The 11,221-nt window shown below is 50.7% G+C and overlaps 1 protein-coding gene across 1 annotated transcript; it reads right to left on the minus strand.

Moving 5' to 3' along the window:
• Window positions 1-960: 960 nt before the first annotated feature.
• On the minus strand, window positions 961-1,921 carry LOC123042377 (auxin-responsive protein IAA33). Its single transcript, XM_044464847.1, has 2 exons — window positions 1,389-1,921; window positions 961-1,297 (listed from the first exon to the last, which is right to left on the minus strand). The coding sequence occupies exons 1-2, from the start codon at window positions 1,793-1,795 to the stop codon at window positions 1,207-1,209; spliced, it is 498 nt and encodes a 165-aa protein (XP_044320782.1). The 5' UTR covers window positions 1,796-1,921; the 3' UTR covers window positions 961-1,206.
• Between the last annotated feature and the right edge of the window lie 9,300 nt (window positions 1,922-11,221).

Here is an 11,221-nt window from a genome sequence, read left to right on the forward strand (position 1 = left end):
GTTTGGTCTTCTGCAGTTTTTATAACTTTTCTTTTTCTTTCGATTTGTTAGTTTTTATAACTGGAACCAATGAAATCGAACGTTCGCATACAAAAAACGTTCCCCTTCTTCTGTTGTGTAACCAACAGATTTGAAGCATCAGTGTAAAAATATATATTAAGAAAAAAACAGATTAGAACCATCACGCACACACGCGACAAGAACTGAGACATGATTCCCCACATGACCGTCGATCCAAGGGCACGCACGCCACCGATCTCCGCCCATTTTACCGGGAAACAATAATGTTGCCAGGGTGGTCTGGTCTGCCAATTTCCATGCTGTGGAGTGTGGATGACAGTCATGCTGCCTTTGCGATCCATGGCCGTCGTCAAGTCTCCAATCAACTGTGCGCGTGCGCGTCCGCGTTTCGTTGTATCACACTCCCGGCAGCCCGGCCACGATCGACGTCGACGTCGTCGCCGCCGTAGTAATTGAACAGGCAGCAGCGCTCATTACGAGCGACGCCGACGTGGTACGCAGCGTACCCTTTCCCACCCACACGTCGAGTGGCGTACGTGCCGATCCATCGATCCGGCGGTGAACCGCGCGCACGGGCACACGACATTCCGTCTCGACCGCCAGCTCCACGTCCGATCGCGCCTCGGCGCACGTAACGTACCCGACGGCTACGCGCATCCGCATCACTGTTCCTCCTTCAACGACGTGGCGCTCAAAAGGGAGATCCCAACCGCCGGGAGCAACCCGGGCCTGAGCTTTCGCGATAAAAACACACGGCGAGGGGGCGCGGTCGCTGAGTCACGTCGAGAGGGACGTGCCGTGCGTGCTGGGGGTGGGCCGGGGCGGATCGACGATTTGACGCCGGCACAGTGCTCCGGTTAGCGACACTGGTAGCCGGTGGTCATCGCACGACACGCATCGATCGTATGCTAGCTAGCTTTCTTCTCTCTCGCACCAACAGAAAATTGATCTCTTTTCTCTTTTCATTGTGACAATGCGACATTGAACTTTTGATACAGCGAAAAATGAAAAAAGGTTGGATCGATTTGATTTTAGGGAGACGTCGAGTTCTCGACAGCGGGCCGGCCGGACTTGATCTTTTTTTTCGCCGGAGTTGAGCTGAGCTGAGCTGAGAGTGGGGTGGAGCTGCAGAGGTATGGCTTAATTACACCTGTGGTTCTTCACCGGGCGGGGCTGACTAGCTAGCTAGTTAACCGCGCCTCCGCATTGCTTGATCCTTCGGGTCGTCGACTTTGCCGGGATGATCCGGATCCTCTTGGCCACACGGCAGAAGTCCCTGGCAACAACGGGCAAAAACCAACGGCACGAGAATTCGGTAAGGAAATCAATGGCACAAGTGAAACCGTTGGGCAAGTGTGGATGATTACTTCCAGTTGAGGTCGCCGGCGAGGAGGAGGTCGTCCTCCATGTCCTCGTACGCCACGACGTGCCCGGGGACGGCATTGGAGAGGTCGAGCCCGTCGTCGTCGCCCTCGGCCGCGTCGTCCACGAACATGCGGCGGAGGGCGCCCGCGAGGCTGCGGTACCCGGTGTGGCAGCTGAGCTGGATGCGGTGGCAGATGCAGCGCCCGTCCAGGACCACCGTCACCGGCGGCACCACGCCCGCCGCCAGCGCGTCCTCGTCCCCCTGCCCGTGCTGCACCGACAGCCGCAGCAGCTTCCGCTGCTGGTCCGACGCCGGCGTCGCCGGGGGCCGCCGCTTCGCGTGCCGCTCGAAGCTGGAGCTGCTCGGCCCCGCGCCGCTGCCGCTGCCACTGCCACCGCCGCTCATCATGGCCGGAACGGGACTGATCTTAGTTGGACTCGGTCGAACTCGCGGGCCGGCCGGCGGCCGGGGTTTGTGGTGGGCGGTTGCGTGTGGGGTTTAGGAAGGAGGCCAGCCCGGACTGGTCTGGATGGTCAGTTGTGTTTTTTTTGCGGCGAAGTGCGGGAGGATTTATAGGCGGCCAAGCCGGCGACGGATGGATGATGGGACTGAGACTGAGCTCTAGCTACTGGCTAGGGTTGCAACTTCCTCCATTTAATAATCCACCGAAATATTTCCTACACATGAAAACGCTTTCACGTACGACTTTGTGCGACCAGCGCTGGCTGCCTTGTACCGTTGTACAACACCAGCACCATGCCTAACTAAACAAACCTCTAGAACAGTTCGTGCAAGCATTTCACGCCACACATTCTGAAAAACAATAATTCTACACGTGGTGATTAACTCTGATACGTACCATGCATGCATGAGGAAATGCAACTTGGAGAAGCCTTCTAGACAGTCTAGGGCAAACAGTGAAACCCACTGAAAGAGGTGACATGGAAATCCTCCTAACAGCTTGATGAAATCGCCGAAGTGCCAGTGGGGTTGCTTGCAAGGTGAGAAAAGGAGAACGGCGAGGGTACACACAAATATACACACATCGTTATCTTGCAGAGCAACCCGAGGCACGGAGACATAAACAAGGCGCAGATCGGCCACAGCTTCTTGCTGTTGCTGGGCATAGATGGTCGTGTGTTGGCCCGCCCGGGGAGCGGAGCCCGCGCGCGCGTGCACGCGAGGGTTGAATAGTGGGAGCGGCGGACGCGGGAGTTTGTTCTCACGATCCGTGCGAAGCGACGGGGCACACGACCACACACGCAGAGCCAGGGCGCGCGGTTGCCGATCGGCTTGCTCCGCGTTTGACCCTCCGGCGGTCGCTCGGTCCTGCTGCCATGCATCTCGCCGCTATGCACGGCGCCCACCGTGTCATGCCACTGGCCACTACCCCCGTATGGTACGTGGTCGTGTGCCCCCCGCCGTATAGTAGTGGCAGCGTTGGTTGGTTGGTTGGTTGCTCGTGATCTCTCGCTCCGGCCCCCGGCCGGTGCGTACGTGCCGGTGGCGGTGCATGCATGTGTGATAATGTGATATGGAAGCATGTGTGAGTAGTAAAACCCAGCTTAATGACAGGGCAGAACGGCAGCTAGATGGACCGATGGTGGACGATGCTATTAGTGCGCACCGACAGTTAAGTGGAGTGATTCTGTTGCATGCGTAGTACTCCCTCCGTTTCGAAATAATTGTCCTTCTAGAGATTTCAACAAATGACTACATACGGAGTAAAATGAGTGAATCTACACTCTAAACCATGTCTACATACATCCGTATGTTGTAGTCCATTTGAGATGGCTAGAAAGACAATTATTTCGGAACGGAGGGAGTACGTACTACGTGGTCTTTGTTTGGTGGAACAGTGCGGGATAATAATGGACCCTGACGCGCGTGTTCCTCTGCCTTGAGCATTTTTGTCCGCCCGGGACGACGAGGTGCTGTTCATGGGTAGCAGGGGGCAGGAGCTAAGCTATACTGCTCTGCTCGGTTTCATCATTTATGCCTGTGCATGTGGACGTAGGAGGAGGAATGATGAGTGGTACGTACGTCCCTGCACTGCATGCATGGATCGGATCCGGCGAGCAGCGTGCCTGCATGCCGCCCTGCCGGGGCTGCAGTGCGCAGACAGTGCGCGAGTACGCACAGTGCGCGTGCACGTACGCCTGTGTGCACTGTGCGCGGACAACTTAATTTGTTCCGCCCAAGCATCGGGAGGAAGACGACGATCGAGCCGAGGGGCCGTGTCTTCGGTGATCCAAGGCCCTTCTTCCGCTGTTTGTACGTATGTACGTGTGGCCGGCCTTAGAGCATCTACAACAACATATTGCTGATCCGGTCTGTTAGCGAAAGTGTGTGTCATGTAATTTTGTTAGTCCTAGTCTTCAGGCTAGTGGGTGAGTTTGTTGGCTGAGTCGGCATGTATATAACTGTGTAACCCCAGATTGTCAATACAGTGTGTTGCACGACCCATCTCTCTCCCGATCGCTCTGGCTCCAACATGGTATCAGTTTAACTAAGATCCTCCTCTTCCGCTACCCTCTCTCCCCACCTCGCCGCCATGAGCTCCTCCTCCTCGGTCTCCTCTTCCGGCGAGTCCTCCGCCGATGAGCAGTTCGACCTCCCCGTGGCCACCCAAACCCTTCCCACCGTTCAGATCCAAAGCCTGCGGATTCGTGATCATGTCTTGGTCACTCTGGACTATGAGAAGGAGAACTATGGCCTCTGGCGCCGCCAGTTTCTCGCCGCCCTCGCCAAGTTCGGCCTCACCGACCACGTCGCCGGCTCGCCGGCTCACACTACCTCTGATTGGGTCCTCAACGACTTCGCCGTCCTGTTGTGGTACAACGCCACGGTCACCCCCTCGACCTTGGAGATCGTCGAGGATCGGAAGGACACGGCGTACACCCTCTGTCGCTCGCTCCGTTCTCTCTTCCGCAGCAACCGCGACGCCCGGATCACCTACCTCCTCGACGAGTTCCACAGCTTCATCCAAGGCGACCTCACCGTCGTCGACTACACCTCTCAGCTGAAACAAATGGCTGACACTCTGCGTGATCTCGGCCATCGCATCAAGGATTGCGAGCTGGTTCACAATGTCCTGCGTGGCCTCGATGAGCGTCTCCAACACGCCGTGCCGCACATGACCCGTGGTCACCGGCCCTCCTTCGTCAAGCTCCGCTCCTTCCTGCAGCTGGAGGAACAACGCTTCAGTCGGCTGGCGCGCAACGCCACCCGCACGACCCTCATCGCACAGGCCAGCGCCTACTACGCCGCAGCCCCCTGCGCCCGCGCCGGCCCTCTTCAACCCCAGCGCTGCCGCGGCCCTTCTCGGCCCCACCCAGCACGACGCGTGCGGCTCCTCCGGCAACCACGGCGGCCGGCAGAAGAAGCGCAAGCAGAATCCCTCGGCCGGGCCTGGTGGCTCCTCCTCCGGCGGGGCTCTCCCTGGTGGCTCCTCCTTCAGTGGCGGGATCTCTGGTGGCTACGTTCCTGCCTAGCGCTCCCCCACCACCATTGCCGGCACCTTCCGAGGCATCCTCGGTGCACGCCCTCCCGCTCCTTCTGCACCCAACGCATACGAGGCCACGACCGCGGCCTCGTCGTCGCCGCACTGGGATCAGGCAGCGATGATTGTCGCGCTCAACCAGATGGCGCTGCATCCACCCTCTGCTCCCGGTGGTGAATGGGTCCTCGATAGCGGCGCTTCTCCCTCCTCCATCTTTGTTGGTGATGGGTCTCTGCTGCCAATCACCGGCGTTGGTTCCACCTCCTTCCCCACTCCCTCCTGCCCTCTCTCCCTCTTAGAAATTCTCATATCTCCCTCTCTTATCAAAAATATCGTTTCCATACATGCTTTCACTCGTGATAATTTAGTCTCGACTGAATTTGACCCATATGGTTTCTCTATCAAGGATCTCGCAACCTAGACGGTGCTTCTTTGATGTGACTCCACCGGTGATCTATATACCTTCGCTCCGTCCCGTCACTGCCTCACCGCCACCGTCACCGCCGATCTCTAGCACCAACGCCTTGGCCACCCCGGTGATGCCGTCCTCACCAAGGCCTCCACATATTTCGATTTCAGCTTTAATTAGAGCTTGTTGACCCATTGTGATGCATGTCATCTCGGCAAGCACACTAGGCTCCCCTTTAGTTCTTCTACTTCTCATACTACTTTTCCATTCGAACTTTGTCATTGTGATCTATGGACAAGTCCCATATTAAGTGTGTCTGGTTTCCAATACTACTTGGTCATTCTTGATGATTTCACACATTTTGTATGGACCTTTCCTATACGTCGCAAATCCGACGTGCATGGCCTCTTAGTTCATTTTTTTTGTGTATGTCCACACACAATTCTCTCGTCCCATTCTCGCTCTTCAAATGGACAACGGCAAAGAATTTCACAACCTCGCAAATCATTCTCTTGTCGCAACTCACGTCACTCTCTTTTGCCTCACCTGCCCGTATACGTCCCAACAGAACGGAAAGGCCGAACGCATTCTTCGTACTCTCAACAATGGTGTTCGTACCCTTCTCCTTCACGCTTCCATGCCTCCCCGTTGGTGGGCTGAAGCTCTAGCCATGTCCACTTATCTCCTCAACCGGCATCCGTGCAAACCTAAACTTCTGACCACCCCCTACGAGCTTCTTTTTGGGCATGCACCCGACTTGCGTCACCTCCGTGTATTCAGATGTCTTTGCTATCCCAACCTCTTAGCCACCACCCCCAACAAGCTCTCCCCATGTTCGATTTCTTGCGTCTTTCTAGGCTACGCCGACGATAGGAAAGGATATCGTTGTTACGATCCCTTATCCCGGTGCATTATCTTTTCTAGGCACGTAACCTTCGTGGAGACTGGTTTCCCCTTCAAATCTCTACCTACTCCTCCTCAAACCGTGCCCTCATCCGCCCTGATCCACCTCTCGCGATTCACGTCGCTCCTGCATGGCCTGCATGGCCGCCGCCCTCCCAGCCTGGATCGCCAACTGACCCCCCTTCCCCCCGAGCCCATAAACGCACCCAACCCTCCCACGTCTCCACAACCCGCCAGCCATTTGCCTCATGGGCCGCCTACCCCACCTTCCGGCCCACCCACCTCTCTTGATCCCCCCTCGCCTCATCCTTCTCCCTCGCTGCCTCCTGTTCGTGCGCCACATCCGATGATGACGCGCGCACGGCATGGGATCTTCCAGCCTAACCCTTGCTACACAATTCAGCAAGCCTCTACCATCTCCCCCCTTCCCTCCTCCGTCCGTACTGCCCTTTGCGACCCAAACTGGCACGCTGCCATGCAGTCTGAATTCGATGCTCTCATGGCAAACTCCACCTGTAAACTTGTTCCTCGCCCACCTCACACTAACATGGTCACTAGAAAGTGGGTTTTCATGCATAAAACCAACGCTAGCGGCTCCCTCAAGCGGTATAAAGCCCGTTGGGTTGTCCGGAGTTTCGCTCAACGGCCCGGCGTCGACTTTGGCGAGACATTTTCGCTGGTGGTCAAGCCGGCTACAATTCGGACGGTGCTCACCCTCGCGTGCTCTCGCGGCTAGCTGATAACCCACAAGTGTAGGGGATCGCAACAGCTTTCGAGGATAGAGTATTCAACCCAAATTTATTGATTCGACACAAGGGGAGCCAAAGAATATTCTGAAGTATTAGCAGTTGATTTGTCAATTCAACCACACCTGGATAACTTAGTATCTGCAGAAAAGTATTTAGTAGCAAAGTAGTTTGATAGTAATGGTAACGGAAGCAAAAGTAATATTTTTGGGTTTTGTAGTGGTTGTAACAATAGCAACAGAAAAGTAAATAAGCAAAGCACAAGATGTGAAAAGCTCGTAGGCAATGGATCAGTGATGGATAATTATGTCGGATGCGATTCCTCATGTAATAGCTATAACATAGGGTGACACAGAACTAGCTCCAGTTCATCAATGTAATGTAGGCATGTATTCCGAATATAGTCATACGTGCTTATGGAAAAGAACTTGCATGACATCTTTTGTACTACCCTCCCGTGGCAGCGGGGTCCTAGCGGAAACTAAGGGATATTAAGGCCTCCTTTTAATAGGGAACCGGACCAAAGCATTAACACATAGTGAATACATGAACTCCTCAAACTACAGTCATCACCGAGAAGTATCCCGATTATTGTCACTTCGGGGTTGTCGGATCATAACACATAATAGGTGACTATAGACTTGCAAGATAGGATCAAGAACACACATATATTCATGAAAACATAATAGGTTCAGATCTGAAATCATGGCACTCGGGCCCTAATGACAAGCATTAAGCATAGCAAAGTCATAGCAACATCAATCTCAAAACATAGTGGATACTAGGGATCAAACCCTAACAAAACTAACTTGATTACATGGTAAATCTCATCCAACCCATCACCGTCCAGCAAGCCTACGATGGAATTACTCACGCACGGCGGTGAGCATCATGAAATTGGTGATGGAGGATGGTTGATGACGACGATGGCGACGAATCTCCCTCTCTGGAGCCCCGAACGGACTCCAGATCAGCCCTCCCAAGAGAGATTAGGGCTTAGCGGCGGCTCTGTATCGTAAAACGCGATGAAACTTCCTCTCTGATTGTTTTCTCCCCGAGATGGAATATATGGAGTTGGAGTTGAGGTCGGCGGAGCTGCAGGGGGCCCATGAGACAGGGGGGCGCGCCCAGAGGGGGTGGGCGCGCCCCCACCCTCATGGACAGGGTGTGGGCCCCCTGGTCTTCATCTTTTGCGAGTATTTTTTATATTTTCTGAAACTTGTCTCCGAGGATTTTCAGGTCATTCCGAGAACTTTCGTTTTCTACACATAAAACAACATCATGGCAGTTCTGCTAAAACCAGCGTCAGTCCAGGTTAGTTTCATTCAAATCATGCAAGTTAGAGTCCAAAACAAGGGCAAAAGTGTTTGGAAAAGTAGATACGTTGGAGATGTATCAACTCCCCCAAGCTTAAACCTTTGCTTGTCCTCAAGCAATTCAGTTGATAAACTGAAAGTGATAAAGAAAAACTTTTACAAACTCTATTTGCTCTTGTTGTTGTAAACATGCAAAGCCAGCATTTAGGTTTCAGCAAATATTATGAACTAACCATACTCACAATAACACCTAGGTCTCACAATCACTCATATCAATGGCATAATCAGCTAGCGAGCCATAATAATAAAACTCGGATGACAACACTTTCTCAAAAGAATCATAACATGATATAACAAAATGGTATCTCGCTAGCCCTTTCTGAGACCGCAAAACATAAATGCAGAGCACCTTTAAAGATCAAGGACTGACTAAACATTGTAGTTCATGGTAAAAGAGATCCAGTCCAGTCATACCCAATATAAACCAATAGTAATATATGCAAATGATAGTGTGCTCTTCAGCGGGTGCTTTTTAATAAGAAGGTGATGACTCAACATAAAAGTAAATAGATAGGCCCTTCGCAGATGGAAGCATGGATTTGTAGAGGTGCTAGAGCTCGATTTTAAAATAGAGATTGAATAACATTTTGAGCGGCATACTTTCACTGTCAACGCAGCAACTATGAGATGGTTGTATCTTCCATACTACATGCATTATAGGCAGTTCCCAAACACAATGGTAAAAGTTTATACTCCCCCACCACCAACAAGCATCAATCCATGGCTTGCTCGAAACAACGAGTGCCTCCAACTAACAACAGCCCTGGGGGAGTTTTGTTTAATTGTATTGATTTGCTTTGATCTTTTTGGATCATGGGACTAGGGATCCCGGTTACCAGCCCTTTCTCATGAATGAGGAGCGGAGTCCACTCCTCTTGAGAATAACCCACCTAGCATGGAAGATATAGGCAGCCCTAGTTGAAACATGAGCTGCTCGAGCATACAAAACAGAATTTCATTTGAAGGTTTGGAGTTTGGCACATACAAATTTACTTGGAACAGCAGGTAGATATCGCATATAAGAAGGTATGGTGGACTCATATGGAATAACTTTGGGGTTTAAGGAGTTTGGATGCACAAGCAGTATTCCCGCTTAGTACAGGTGAAGGCTAGCAAAAGATTGGGAAGCGACCAGCTGAGAGAGCGACAACAGTCATAAACATGCATTAAAATTAATTCACACCAAGTACAAGCATGAGTAGGATATAATCCACCATGAACATAAATATCATGAAGGCTATGTTGATTTGTTTCAACTACATGCGTGAACATGTGCCAAGTCGAGTCACTCAATTCATTCAAAGGAGGATACCATCCTATCATACCACATCATAATCATTCTAATAGCATGTTGGCACGCAAGGTAAACCATTATAACTCATAGCTAATCAAGCATGGCACAAGCAACTATAATCTCTAAATGTCATCGCAAATATGTTTACTTCATAATAAGCTGAATCAGGAACGATGAACTCATCATATTTATAAAAACAAGAGAGGTCGAGTTCATACCAGCTTCTCTCATCTCAATCAGTCCATCATATATCGTCATTATTGCCTTTCACTTGCACGACCGAACGATGTGTATAATAATAATAGTGCACGTGCATTGGACTAAGCTGGAATATGCAAGCATTCAACTCAAGAGAGAAGACAAAGTAATATGGGATCTAAGTTAAATAAACAATCATGCATATGAGAGCCACTAAACATTTTTAATATGGTCTTCTACTCTCGACCCCCAAAGGAAAGAAAAGAAAATAAAACTATTTACACGGGAAAGCTCCCAACAAGTAAAAGAAGAACGAGAAATCTTTTTGGGTTTACATTTTAATTTCTACTACAAGCATGGAAATTAAACTAACTATTTTTTTTTGGTTTTTCTTAAGGTTTATCAAACACACAAGAAGAAAACTAGAAAAAGAAAATTAAACTAGCATGGATAATACAATGAAAGAGTATGAGCACCGACGACTAGAATAGTGTGTGAACACGAATGTAAAGTCGGTGAGGAATACGTACTCCCCCAAGCTTAGGCTTTTGGCCTAAGTTGGTCTATGGCCAAGGGTAGCCTGGCTGATATCCATAGTTGTAGTTGGGGTCGTACTGAGATGCAACAGCAAATGCCTCCTGAGCTGCGGCTTGTTGGCGAGCCGCCTCCGCTCTCCCCTCATGTTCAGCTGCTTCCTCCCTGGTAACAACATATCTTCCTTTTGCCTGGTAATCAAAAAGGGAAGGAGCAGGAAGAGTAACATGGACATCGCTATGTCTGTCAAAGATTAGTCGATACTGGAGGAATTGTTCATTCCTCTTAAGAAAATGATGTTCAACCATAGCTTCATAATCTAAATAAGCAGGAGGTAACATCATATCCCCCTCTCGTGGAGCTACACCAAGATAATTTGCCACACGGGTCGCATAAATTCCTCCAAATAAATCTCCAGCTCTACCATTTTTATGCAACCTACGTGCAACTAGTGCCCCCAAGTGATAATCTTTATAACTTAAAACAACACTCTTGAGGACACGAAGATCAGGGACACACATATGACATGCTTCATCTTTACTGTTAATGCATCTACCAATGAAGAGATAAAAATAATGTATAACAGGAAAATGAATGCTCCCTATGGTAGCTTGTGCTATATCCCTTGATTCTCCCACAGTAATACTAGCAAGGAAATCTCTAAATTCAGATTTGTGGGGATCATTAACATTGCCCCACTGCGGAAGTTTGCAGGCAGTTGTAAAATCTTCTAAGTTCATGGTATAAGATTGATCATAAATATCAAACAGGACACTTTGAGAATTACGCGAAGATGAAAATTTAAACCTTCTCACAAACGAATCAGTTAGATAGTAGTACTGAGGACACTTATCTTGCATGAAGTCCTCAAG

Source organism: Triticum aestivum, chromosome 2B (genome assembly GCF_018294505.1).
Source record: "Triticum aestivum cultivar Chinese Spring chromosome 2B, IWGSC CS RefSeq v2.1, whole genome shotgun sequence".
In the NCBI taxonomy this organism is placed as follows: Eukaryota; Viridiplantae; Streptophyta; class Magnoliopsida; order Poales; family Poaceae; genus Triticum; species Triticum aestivum.

Bases quoted from the DNA above. Each gene is read 5' to 3' on its own strand.
- LOC123042377 (XM_044464847.1), bottom strand. From the start codon at position 1,795: ATGATGAGCGGCGGTGGCAGTGGCAGCGGCAGCGGCGCGGGGCCGAGC. The intron at 1,298-1,388 runs GTAATCATCCAC...CGTTGTTGCCAG, and splicing joins GCCGGCGACCTCAACTGGAA to GGACTTCTGCCGTGTGGCCA.